We start from the raw sequence: 14,301 nt of genomic DNA on the forward strand, positions 1-14,301 counted from the left end.
AAAATAAATGTCAAAATGACACTTATACAATACAATCAGCATTTACCAGTACTTAAAAGGTTACTCCACCCCAAAATGAAATCAATTTAAATCAAATGAAATGAAATGATCACAGATAATAGTTTTGATTTACTCTGCTTGACTGAAACCTGGCTAAAACCAAATGATTATTTTGGTCTAAATGAGTCTACTCCACCAAACTACTGTTATAAGCATGAGCCCCGTCAGACTGGTCATGGCGGGGGTGTTGCAACAATATATAGTGATATTCTCAATGTTACCCAGAAAACAGGATACAGGTTTAACTCTTTTGAAATACTTCTGCTAAATGTTACTCTGTCAGACATGCAAAAGAAATCTAATGTATCTCTTGCTCTGGCTACTGTGTATAGACCACCAGGGCCGTATACAGAATTCCTCTCAGACCTTCTGGTTACAGTTGATAAAGCGCTAATCATGGGAGATTTTAATATTCACGTTGATAATGCAAATGATACATTAGGACTTGCGTTTACTGACCTAATAAACTCCTTTGGAGTCAAGCAAAATGTCACCGGGCCCACTCATCGTTTTAATCATACACTAGATTTAATTATATCTCCTGGAACCGATCTTACTGCTATAGATATTGTACCTCAAAGTGATGATATTACAGACCATTTCCTTGTATCGTGCATGCTGCGTATAACTGATATTAACTATATGTCGCAGCGATACCGTCTGGGAAGAACTATTGTTCCAGCCACCAATGAAAGATTCGCAAATAACCTGCCTGATCTATCTCAACTGCTATTTGTACCCAAAAATACACATGAATTAGACGAAATTACTGACAACATGGGCACTATTTTCTCTAATACATTAAAAGCTGTTGCCCCAATCAAATTGAAAAAAGTTAGAGAAAAACATACTGTACCATGGTATAACAGTAATACTCACTCTCTCAAGAAAGTAACTCGTAGTCTTGAAGGCAAATGGAGAAAAACTAACTTAGAAGTTTTTAGGATTGCATGGAAAAACAGTATGTCCATCTATAGACAGGCTCTAAAAACTGCTAGGGCAGAGCATATACACAAACTCATTGAAAATAACCAAAACAATCCAAGGTTTTTATTTAGCACAGTGGCTAAGTTAACAAATTACCAGACGCCACCTGATTCAAATATTCCACCAACGTTAAATAGTAATGACTTTATGAATTTCTTCACTGATAAAATAGATAACATTAGAAATACAATAGCGAATGTAGATTCTACAGCATCTAACACTTCAGTTTCATCCATCGCACCCAAAGATAAATTGCAGTGCTTTACAACCATAGGACAGGAAGAGCTAAATAAACTTATCACTGTATCTAAACCAACAACATGTTTATTAGATCCTGTACCCACTAAATTACTGAGAGAGCTGTTACCTGTAGCCGAAGAACCGCTTCTCAATATCATAAACTCGTTGTTATCTTTAGGACACGTCCAAAAACCATTCAAGCTGGCGGTTATCAAGCCTCTTATTAAGAAACCAAAACTAGATCCTAGTGTACTGGCAAATTATAGGCCTATTTCAAATCTTCCATTTATGTCTAAAATTTTAGAAAAAGTTGTGTCTGCTCAATTGAGCACCTTCCTACATAAAAATGATCTGTATGAAGAATTTCAGTCAGGTTTTAGGCCCCACCATAGCACAGAAACTGCACTTGTTAAAATTACAAATGACCTGCTCCTTGCGTCAGACCAAGGCTGCATCTCATTTCTAGTCTTACTTGATCTTAGTGCTGCGTTCGACACCATAGATCATGACATACTCATAGATCGATTACAAAACTATACAGGTATTCAAGGGCAGGCTCTAAGATGGTTTAGATCCTACCTGTCCGATCGCTACCATTTTGTTTACTTAAATGGGGAGTCATCTCATTTATCATCAGTAAAATATGGAGTTCCACAAGGATCCGTCCTAGGTCCCCTTCTATTTTCAATATACATGTTGCCCCTTGGTAATATTATTAGAAAATACGGAATTAGCTTCCACTGTTATGCTGATGATACTCAGCTATATATCTCAACGAGACCAGATGAAACTTCCCAATTATCTAAGCTAACGGAGTGTGTTAAAAATGTAAAAGATTGGATGACAAATAATTTTCTCCAATTAAATTCGGATAAGACAGAGATACTAATTATTGGACCAAAAAACACTACACAGAATCTTGTAGATTACAATCTGCAACTAGACGGATATACTGTTACTTCCTCTACAGTCAGAAATCTGGGTGTTATATTAAACAGCAATTTGTCTTTTGAAAATCATATTTCCAATGTTACAAAAACTGCATTCTTCCATCTTAGAAACATTGCCAAGCTACGAAACATGTTATCTGTTTCTGATGCAGAAAAGCTAGTTCATGCATTCATGACCTCTAGACTGGACTATTGTAATGCACTTCTAGGTGGTTGTCCTGCTTCGTCAATAAACATATTTTGTTTCTATGTTTCGCCACGGGATTCACATCCCGTGGTAACTAGGATTTAAACAAGCTCCAGTCTGGATCCAGAACACCTGAGAAGAGATGATGCTGACCCTCAGAGGACCTCAGATGATGCTAACCCTGAATCAACAAACAGAACTAACAATTATTGCTAAATGTGTGACTGAATCATATAATAACTTAATTAATAATATTGATAGTTCATCGTCTAGCTGTCTACGTCTTGTATTATTATTATTATTTTTTCTAAAATCCTGTCAAATGTGCACAAACTACTAGCTACTACTAAATATTGTAGAAACATAATTTTCTGTAAAGTTGCTTTGTAACGATTTGTTTTGTAAAAAGCGCTATACAAATAAACTTGAATTGAATTGAATTGAATTGAAAATCTTACCCTCATGTCGTTCCAAACCCGTAAAAGCTTAGTTCGTCTTCGGAACACAATTTAAGATATTTTGGATGCAACCGGGAAGATTGTGACTGTCCCATAGACTCTCCAGTAAATACCACTGTCAAGGCCCAGAAAAGTATGAAAGACATCATCTGAATAGTCCATCAGTGGTTCAACTGTAACGTTATGAAGCGACAACAATACTTTTTATGTGCAAAGAAAACTAAAGTAAGGATTTATTCAACAATTAGTCTCCTCTGCGTCAGTGTAGTGCCATTTTTGGAGAGTATCTGTTGGACACACACTACATAGCCTGTTCTGTGTCAGCTGGGTCACATGGACACACTTTCTATGTTTATTTACGCTTTGATTTGAACGAAAACAGCGTATCTGTGTGGTGCGGCTGACATAATAAAAAATAATGACTTTGTTGAATAAAGTTGTTCTTTTTGTTTTCTTTGCATACAAAAAGTATTCTCGTATCTTCGTAAAATTACAGTTGAACCACTGATGGCAGATGGAGTATTCTGACAATGCTTTTCATACTCTCCTGGGCTTAGACATTGTTAATTGTTTGGCAGTCAGTGGGACAGACGCAAGCTTCCCGGTTCTCATCTGAAATATCTTAAATTGTGTTCCGACGACGAACAAAGCTTTTACGGGTTTGGAACGACATTAATCACTGTTAACAGTTAACAGTGATGAATGACTACATTGTCATTATGGGGTGGAGCAACCCTTTAAATAAGTAACCTTTTTCGCAAATGAAATTACTTAATACAACTTGTTACCTTTGAAAAATTTTAGGTGTGCAAAAGATGCCTGCTCCCAGGACGCCAGACTGAAGTTGTAATAAGACTCCAAATCCAGCTACAATGTTGAGGTATGAATTCACAACCATCTGACCCTAAAATAGTCAAAAGCCACTGGGTGGACCTGAAATTAATAAATAGAAGCAATAATGTAACCTACAATGCAGTATTTCAATAAAAAATTTAATCTAAATTACACGTTTATCAAATTATTTAAATAATTAATTTACCTAATAAAATCAGCTTCAGAGTCTTGAAGCATCGAACATTTCTCCAAATCAGCTGCTATTCTTTGCACCTACAAGAAATAAAGAAAATAATCTTGTGATTTCTTTAAAGCATTATGTAAATGAGACCAAAATTAACACCCAAAAAGGCATATATTTTAGAATAAACAAACTATTATAAATTATATAATTTATAATTATAAATTGTAATATTACATTGTAGAACTGTACCACCAATCAAACTAAATAATTAACAGTGCAAAATTACAACTGAGTAATGACATGAAATTTGAAAATACAATAAATAAATGTTGGAAAAATGCAATGCTACTTATTAAACCTGAAACTAATCCGCCATTAGGTGGCAGTAAATAACTTAATCAGGGAATCAACTGAGTCATTCAGTGAACCGATCCGTTCAAAAAGATCATTTTAGCTCAAGTCTGGAGAGTTCTGATTTGAGAATGAGCAAAATAGTTTTGCTTTGGGGGTCCGTGTATGGTCCGTGTACCTACGTATAATTCGTTTTTTAATGTAAAATTGAAATCTGAAAAATGAAAAAACTGCACATTTTTCTTTTTTTCATTTGTCCAAACAAAACAAAAAATCAAAACTTCTGCTTCGTTTTTTCGTTTTTACGTTCAGGGACAGTAAACGAATAAACAACTTGAATATTCCATCCCTACATGTGGGCGGTAATGAAACGCCCCCCTCCGCTGATTTGTCAACCAAACATTACAACATAATAATAGTCCTAAAAACGTAATAAGAGTCCTATGGATTCTTAACATGTTTATTTGTACTACATTTTATCTCTTTCTCTTCATCATTTTGGTCCTTTGGCACACGGCTGTTTTATTATAGTACCCACCTATCAAAATCTGTCTGGCAAAGCAGCACGACGCACTACAGCACGGGGAGAATATAGCCTATTGTAGCGAAGCGCAGATTTATGTGAATATGTAACGTTAGTCATAACTTTTGTTTTAGACAATATGCGGCACTTTAAACCATCGGGGAACTTAAATAAAATGACAGATATGAATATAAACTAGCACATATTTTTCTATTTTGAGTTTTATTCATAGAGCACTTTATGCAAATTATGGAAATCATAGGTTGCTTTCCCACTAGGATGGGACTAATGGTTTGTCAGAGTGCTTGTTCCAGTGATTGAATTTAGTGAAATGTGAATTCGACGTCATGATTTGAATGTAAACACATTTGAGTTATAAGAACATATCAAAACCCTGAAATAACTCTTCGAACAATAAACCATAGATCAGTGTCAGAAATTAACTTTCCCATAAGGGGCACCTGATTTTCAGTTGTTGTTTTTATTTTTATTTTATTTTATTTTTTTTACATTTTACATTTTACCTTTTGTATGTCATATTGAATGTTACATTTTTACATAAAAAACATTAGAATAATATGACAATAGGCTGTTACCAATTAAATCAGTATTCAGAGATATAGACCTGTGTCTGAAGATACTTTTATAGATGTATTTAAAGTTTAATGCTGATCAGACAGGCATTTACATATCAATTATAAATGTATAATGATTTAAGATTAATGTTTTATACAACATTTTTAATACAGAAATATGAACAATTTTTTTTTTTTCTGAAATGAAAATGATACTTGAATTATGAAAGTAATATCACCACTAAATGACGGTAATTCATTGTGTTAATAAATATTCAATCCGTTCAAAATGCTTCATTAACTGATTCAGAAATAAAATCAAGTTGCTGTCTATAATAATTAGTCAGTGAATTGTTGTCTATAATAATGGATCTTTCAAAGACTGTGATTCTTTAAGGAAAGTTACACCATTCTTTGCTCCTACTGTGAGTCACACAGCGGTTCTGTGAAGTAGGCAGCGAAAATAAAAATGTTCTATGCTATCAGTTAGATGGCCAGTACCCAATATGAATTAAATAAACTCAGCTTGTCTAAAACTACCTATGTTCACATAAATGAATAGTGGTCTGCGCTTGTCTAATACATTCACCCCGCGCTGCAGTGCACAAAGTGTTGTGAGTGCAGTTGCGAAGTAAATTCATATTTACATGATAAACTAAATGTTTCACTGGTAGGTTGCATAATTTATGCCTTCACAAAAGAAAGTTCTGTAGGGTTTGCCTTGGTACGGTTTGTGTCAAGCCAGTCGTTAATCTGGGCTGCGTTTCTCAATAACGATCAATTTTAGCGCTGAAGACCGTTTTCTACGAGTCATTTTACGATCGTCCGTTATTGTTTCATGTGCGTTTCCCAAAAATGCACTTAACACAGCCGCACGTAGCAGTGCTTTAAGTGCTACTTAGGAGTCTCTATCCGTTTGTCAAGTGATGAAATGTCATCTTATAGAATGGCTCGGAATTTTAGTAGGCCTACACAATCGTTTATTGAAATGTTTACCTAATATCTCTGCATTCCAGATAACTCGGATATAATAACAATTATATTATATTATATTATTTTATAATGGTATAGTGTATAATATTATACTTTACATAATAATAATAATATTAATAATAATAATAATAAATATATATAGAGAGAGAAACGTGATTTTCAGCTTTTTTTTTCTTGCATGTCAGCAAGTTATTGACAGAACCCTCCCCCCACCCCCCAAGCATATTTCCTACATTACTTATTTTATTAATTTTTTCGTTCAATCATTTAATTTAGATGTATTTTAATTTTTTTCTGCACTTTCTAATTATTTAATAATAATAATAAAAAGAATAAGAATTGTAAGAAGAAAGATTTATGCGGTCTCCTGCAGGGCAATGAGCAGTTTAGAAATTCAACTTTATTCAAGTGCAATGTGATTATAAGGATTTGATTGTACTTTATTGTACATTTTTTTACCGTTGTTTTAAATGAATTCGTAAATTAAAAAAATGTAAAAAGGCAGAAAAAATTTAAATACACATAATGTAGGAAATATACTTCAAAATTATACATTGATAATCTATAAATGAAAACCAGCAACCTGTACCCCAAAATAATGTCTCTCTCTCTCTAGGCTATATAATAATAATAATAATAATTATTATTATTATTATGTAAAGTATAATCTTATTTGTATAATGCAATATAATATAATAAAAATATTATATTGTATCCGCGTTGTCTGGAACACAGCATAAGGTAAACATTTGGGATAACAACCAATGGTATCTGAAATTTGCATAAAGTGCTTTATGAATAAAACTCAAAATAGAAAAGTAATAAATGATAGATGTGCTAATTTCTATTTATATATGTCTTTTTTTTTAAAGTTCCCTCATAGTTCAAAATGCATCATATTGTCTAAAACAAAAGTTATAACTAGATCTTCACATAAACTGAAAGCGGTCTGCACTTCGCTACAATTAAAATAGCCTTACAATAGCCAATAGACCATGCAGATTTTGATAGACGTGGACACTATAATAAAGCAGCCCTGTGCCAAAGGACCAAAAGGCTCTGCCTCTGTATGGTTTGTGTCAAACTTTTCTTTGATCTGGCTGTTTGATGAAGAGAAAGATATAAAATGTAGTACAAATAAACATGTTAAGAATCCATAGGACTCTTATTACGTTTTTAGGACTATTATTATGTTGTAATGTTTGGTTGACAAATCAGCGGAGGGGGGCGTTTCATTACCGCCCACATGTAGGGATGGAATATTCAAGTTGTTTATTCGTTTTCTGTCCCTGAACGTAAAAACGAAAAAACGAAGCAGAAGGCTTGATTTTTTGTTTTGTTTGGACAAATGAAAAAAAGAAAAATGTGCAGTTTTTTCATTTTTCAGATTTCAATATTAAAATAAAAAACGAATTATGCGTAGGTACACGGACCAGTTACTATGACAATCGAACATTTGGCTTAACTATGCTATGATAGCAATTCCCAGTTTACTGCACAGAAGTTACCAAGGCCACTTCTCTAAATGTCAGGATAGGAGGCTATTGTGACATGAAATCTCTTATACATTAACTTAAATAAATATAAAAGGATATATTTCTTAAGTATAATTAAGTGAACTTACCAGGAATCATGAATAAAGCCTTTAATCTTCAATCGTTCTCGGGCTGCTCCAGTCGGCTGGGTTTCTGATTTGAATGATGCGCGCGCAATCCCATAATGCCACACTACAGTAAGTTAGTGTAAAAAGCAGGAACTACAGTGACAACACCTGCTTCTTGTAAATGAATTACAGTCGACGTGGAAATATACTGTTAACAACTGTAAAACCTTATTTGACCCATAATGCATTGCGAATTACAGCTGCATCTTGTAAAATGTTTATACAGTAAAATTCTGTAAAATTTAGCTGTAGAAACTACAGCATTTTTTACAGTGCACTTTAATCAGCTAATTAACTCAAAACACCTGCAAAGCCTTTAAATTGTCTCTCAGTCTAGTTCTGTAGGCTACACAATCATGGGGAAGACTGCTGACTTGACATTTGACACCTTGCACAAGGAGGGCAAGACACAAAAGGTCATTGCAAAAGAGGCTGGCTGTTCAAAGAGCTCTGTGACCACATTAATAGAGACGCGAAGGGAAGGAAAAGATGTGGTAGAAAAAAGTGTACTAGCAATAGGGATAACCGTACCCTGAAGAGGATTGTGAAACCAAACCAATTCAAAAATGTGGGGGAGATTCACAAAGAGTGGACTGCAGCTGGAGTCAGTGCTTCAAGAATCACTACACACAGACGTATGCAAGACATGGGTTTCAGCTTCGCATTCCTTGTGTCAAGCCACTCTTATACAACAGAAGCGTCTAGCTTCAAAAAGGACTGGACTGCTGCTGAGTGGTCCAAAGTTATGTTCTTTGATGAAAGCAAATTTTGCATTTTCCTTTGGATTTCAGGGTCCCAGAGTCTGGAGGAAGAGAGGAGAGGCACACGATCCAAGTTGCTTGAGGTCCAGTGTAAAGTTTGCACAGTCAGTGATGGTTTGGGGTTTCCATGTCATCTGCTGGTGTTGGTCCACTGCGTTTTCTGAGGTCCAAGGTCAACACAGCCGTATACCAGGAAGTTTTAGAGCACTTCATGCTTCCTGCTGCTGACCAACTTTATGGAGATGCAGATTTCATTTTCCAACAGGACTTGGTCCCTACACACAGTGCTAAAGCTACCAGTACCTGGTTTAAGGACCATGGTATCCTTGTTCTTAATTGGCCAGCAAACTCGCCTGACCTTAACCCCATAGAAAATCTATGGGGTATTGTGAAGAGGAATATGTGATATGTCAGAAACAAGAATGCAGAAGAGCTATAGGCCACTATCAGAGCAACCTGGGCTCTCATAACACCTGAGCAGTGCCACAGACTGATCGACTCCATGCCACGCCGCATTGCTGCAGTCATTCAGGCAAAAGGATCCAACTAAGTATTGAGTGCTGTAAATACTCATACTTTTCATTTTCATACTTTTTAGTTGGCCAAGATTTCTAAAAATCCTTTCTTTGTATTGGTCTTAAGTTATATTTAAAATTTCTGAGATACTGAATTTGGGATTTTCCTTAGTTGTCAGTTATAATCATAAAAATTAAAATAAATAAACATTTGAAATATATCAGTCTGTGTGTAATGAATGAATATAATATACAAGTTTCACTTTTTGAATGAAATTAGTGAAATAAATAAACTTGATGATATTCTATATGTGCACCTATATATGATCACCAACAGGCTTAGTGGTCGTCTAGTGAAAAGGTTTGGTACTGCGCCCAAACAAAAACTTGCTGAAAGATTTTGATATCGATTTTGTCCTGTTCTTTTGGGAAAGTATGCTTGAATTTGAAATATTCGATATTCCCGATATATTCAAATTTTACATCGTCGTCAAAATTATACCGATACTATCGCTAATATTCGATATATCGCCCAGCCCTACCTCATAGCTAGTAAATTAGGCGCGGTCACTTAAAGAGACAATACATTCAGCATAATGATACATATCTGATTTCTTTCTCAACTGTTTACTTTCACTTTAAAAGACATAATCGGCCATTTTTAAGAGGATACTCTCAAGATGAAAAGAGTTTTTGTATGTATGTGTCATTTAAAGAGCAAGAAGAGACCAATGTCAATTTGGTGTTTAATGGCTGTAAGACACAGATCTCTGTGTGCATGCTGTGTGCACAAAACTGTGCGGATGCTGAACTAAGCCTTTCATGTATTTTTGTGTTTGTATTTTCAAATGCTGCAGACTCTGTACCTTGCTTTCCTTATATGGTTTCAGCCCATTTATGGTATTATTTGAAAGCTTAGTGTCTTCTTTACAAAGAACACAGTTACTTTTGGTTTTATGATACATAAAACAGTAAAATGAAGCTTAGAAATGTATTCGTCCCACACACATATTTCTGCCTAATTGCGAATAATTTTTATGAAGAATGTGTATTTTTTAGATTTTTCACAAAACAGTCAAGTCATATCACAAGAAAGCTCTCATTCTCATGCATTTGACTGTGTAGTTTATTTCACTGTGTGAAAATCAAAGTTCAAACGATTTTCAATAAAATCGCAATGTGAAATTTGACACCTCTGACGTAATGTTTAGATGAGTCACATTCCTATTTGCACGATTGCTTCAGTCAGCCGCAAACACTTTCTGTGTGCTGGCATTGGTGAAAAATCCACTGTTTTGTCACAGGAGCTTGTCTGTGGGAAAGAGACGCTCTTTTGTGAAACACACTCTCTTCAAATCATATCACCTCCTACACTCAGCTCTCATGTTCTAAAGATCTGATGTGTTCTGGGCTGCTCAGTGGGCAACAACTGGTCAGATTAAATGCCACTCAGAGGTCTCCGGCCACTCGGAGCTGTGAAATTTGACAATTCTGGGATTTTGCTATGTTATTGTTATTATTTTGTTATCATTACATAAAAGCACAGCTAACAATCTGATAAACCACGTATTGACAGTAAAGTACGGTACAGGATACGTTTCTTACAATAACAGTACTAGGTTTATAAACAGCTATTAATTTGTTTCACATTCTGAAGACCTTCGAGCAGCAATGAGCTCATTGCAGAGGTCCAGACCTCGGTCACCTCACGGCTGGCTACGGGCCTGAACCGCAACAGCACAAACACTAACATTTTCTCTTTTAATTGAACTCGTGTCAGTCCATTCACCCTTCTTATTTTCTTTTACGTTTTTGTTCCAACTCTTTCCTGGCAATATACACATACACACAAGCATCCATACACATCTGTTTCCATATTTTATGGGGACTTTCCATAGACCGACTGATTTTTATACAGTACAAATTTTATATTATATCCCATAACCCGACCCCTAAACACAGCTATCACAAAAACGTTTCTACATTTTGTATATAACAGCAACAACATCAACAATAATAACAATAATAATAAATAATACATAAATAAAAAAGCTGGGTGTGATTTTCCCCTCAATGCATCACATGAAAGTGCTGGCTTCATCTGTCAACAGGATTTAATATTTCATTGAAAACCATTTGTTGGTCAACTTACCTGCACTGACGACTTTTAAACATGGCAACAAGAACAAAACAAGCACGAACATTTTCTTAGTTTATCGAACTCGTGTCCTTCCCTTTCACCCTTGTAATTCTCTTTCACTTTGGTTCTTTACGTGTTTTTTGCTGCGTTGCATCATGTGTGCATATCGCCACCTACCGTGGTGTAATGCAGTCACGGTTTAAGATTGAGGTCATATTTTCTCTATTCTTTCCTTGCAGAATATATGTAAACACACACACACAACCCCCTTTTTTTTAATTGGGCGAATTAACCTTTTTTTTTCAGTGTAATATCCTAGTTAAATCTCTTTTTCTTAATTTTCTAGTTTAACATAATGGAAAAATAAAATAACTGATTTTATTTTTCCAATTTGTTAAACTAAAAAAATTAGACAAAAGCAAACAAAGAAGCATTTTTTCCGTTTTATTTTAATTAAATTCCAAATGTTAATTTAAAAACAACACACGCACACACACACACACACACACACACACACACACACACACACACACACACACACACACACGTCTCCATGTTTTATGGGGAATTTCCATAGACAAAACTATTTTTATACAGTATAAACTTTATATTCCTCGTCTCATCTCAAGCTATTAATATAAACAAATAACTTTGCCCAATACTGTACCAAGTTTATATTTTATATTATACTACAATGCACTACAGTTTACAGTAGTAAAAACTAAAGTATACTAGAGTATTTATTACAGTTTATCAGTTCACTATAGTTATATTGCAGTATGCTGTAGTATTCAATAATAAGTGTTGTAAATACTATAATATATACAGTATAATACACTTTACTATAGTATGTTTCAAACACACTACAGTATTTACCATTAATTACTATAGTATTTTGGTTTAAAGTTAGAAGAATGCTCATGGATGTAAAGGATACGAGCTTCCTCTCAGGTAAATTATTATTATTTGTATTATTTTTAAATACTAATGATTGGTTATAGTATTAATTTGTGTTTAATTTAAGTTGATTATCTGTCTATTCATTCATAACATAAGTCATTTCCTTCCACCATCCCTATAGAGTGGGGGACCTATGACCTCACTGTAGGCCGATCGGCTGTTAGCATGACACTGGTTCCCTCGACAAAAAGCCAATGGGATTTTTCCATAGGCTTTTGTATTATCTCAAAAAATAAGCTCTGTGTTTAACCATAGTTCATGAAACTAACACGTTTGTCCAACAAGATAATTTTCACAAAATAATACAACTTTGATGAATTTTTAAGCCTGAAATAAATGCACCAGAACTTAAAAGCTAAACTTCTAAAGGAACAACAGTACCACGGTCACTCACCTTCAGCGCCACCAAAAAAATTAAGTGGATATTTGAATTAAACGTTTGGTCAATATTAAACAAAAGCCAACAGTATAAACAACAGTATACAGCGACCTCTGGTGGTTCAAGTGTTAAGGCTACTGCACGCGACAGAATTCGAGCATTCTGTAGACAGCATTCGAATTAAGTTTAAGAATACATTTTTCACAAAGTACATAAAATAAAATAGGCCTACAAGAAAACATTTTTATCCATCCCTCAAATCTTGTAAGTCAGTGTATTTTATTGTTATTATTATTATAATTGGTAATATTTTAATATTCGTTGAAGTGTTTACTCATGGTCCATTGTTAATTTAGAATTTGGCTTTTGGATTTAATGCATTAATCCATTTTTGGATTTATTTTTTCTGGGGGATAAAACGCTTAAACTTATAAAATATTTGTCTTTTTGGTTTATACTGGCATTATCTTAGTGCCATTAGTGATATATGGTGCTTACAAGAAGCTGTGAATTCCTGGTTGTTGTTTTACACTTCTAAATAACATTGTAAGTTCATTGATTAGCTATATTGCAGTGTCATTTTAATTTAACTCGTCATATTTCGTCAACGTTCAACTTTGTCCTTTACGCGATCGGCAACCGGCCGTTTTTTACTTTATTGCAACTCTCTGTTCTGGACTTGCACAATGTAATTTATGTGATAATTTGAAGTCTGTCAACGCCAATGGCGCCCCTGTGTTTTCTAGAGGAGACTGTGGAGCAGAAAGAGGAAGCCGCACAGCCCTCTGCCCCGTCTGCTGCCAACAACCCCTCCGGCCGGAGGAACCCACCTGGTGGCAAATCCTGTTTGATCCTGGGCTGAAACGGCATTCAATCAACTTTCTTTGCTCTTTCTGTCTTTTTTCCTTTCCTTCTTTTTTTAAAGGATTTCCCTTCCTTCACTCTTCTCGTGAGCCATGGATATTTTTTGTCCTACACCGTCTCTTCATTTTTTCTATTGCAAAAAAGAGAAGCGCTCGTTGACAGAAGCACTTTATGTAAGAGGTCCGTTTCAGCCGCTCCTGCAGGAATAATGGCATGAGAGATTCAGATCGACTTTTAATCTGCCCTGGAGTAAATCATTAAAGGAATAAGGACAAAAAAAAAAAAAAAAAGATTTGTTGCGCAAAATTCTAAGTACAAATAAAGATTGATATGAATTTCACTGTGTTTGTGTTTGATTGGAGGGTAATTGCCAAATCAAATTTTAGTCCATAACCATTCATGTAACCAGTTTTGTACTTTTTCATCAGTTGTTACTTGGAAAAGAAAGTACAGAAAGACTTGGCATGCTTTTAACACAAACCTAAGATTGAGAGCTGTTTCTACATTAGACAATACTGAAAGATCTACTAAAGTTCACACTAGCTCTCAAATACTGTCATTTCCACAAAATTTGTCACAATGCATGCAGGAATGTATTTCAGTTTATGCACATTTTCTCAATGTATCACATTTAAAAAAAAAAAAAAAAGTGACATGACATACAGCCAAGTATGGTG

General features: G+C 34.7%; 2 protein-coding genes across 4 annotated transcripts in view; both read right to left on the reverse strand.

The window, feature by feature from the left end:
* The window catches only part of LOC127952589 (major histocompatibility complex class I-related gene protein-like), a 57,237-nt gene extending 45,667 nt beyond the window's left edge, over nt 1–11,570 (reverse strand). The window contains exon 1 of the mRNA XM_052551229.1: nt 11,434–11,570. Coding sequence (XP_052407189.1) covers nt 11,434–11,485 — 52 coding nt within the window. The 5' untranslated portion in view covers nt 11,486–11,570. The remainder of the gene's footprint in view (nt 1–11,433) is intronic.
* LOC127952586 (major histocompatibility complex class I-related gene protein) overlaps nt 1–14,301 on the reverse strand; it is a 76,966-nt gene that overhangs the window by 46,183 nt on the left and 16,482 nt on the right. The window lies entirely within an intron of this gene.

Source organism: Carassius gibelio, chromosome B3, assembly GCF_023724105.1.
Source record: "Carassius gibelio isolate Cgi1373 ecotype wild population from Czech Republic chromosome B3, carGib1.2-hapl.c, whole genome shotgun sequence".
NCBI classification, from domain to species: domain Eukaryota; kingdom Metazoa; phylum Chordata; class Actinopteri; order Cypriniformes; family Cyprinidae; genus Carassius; species Carassius gibelio.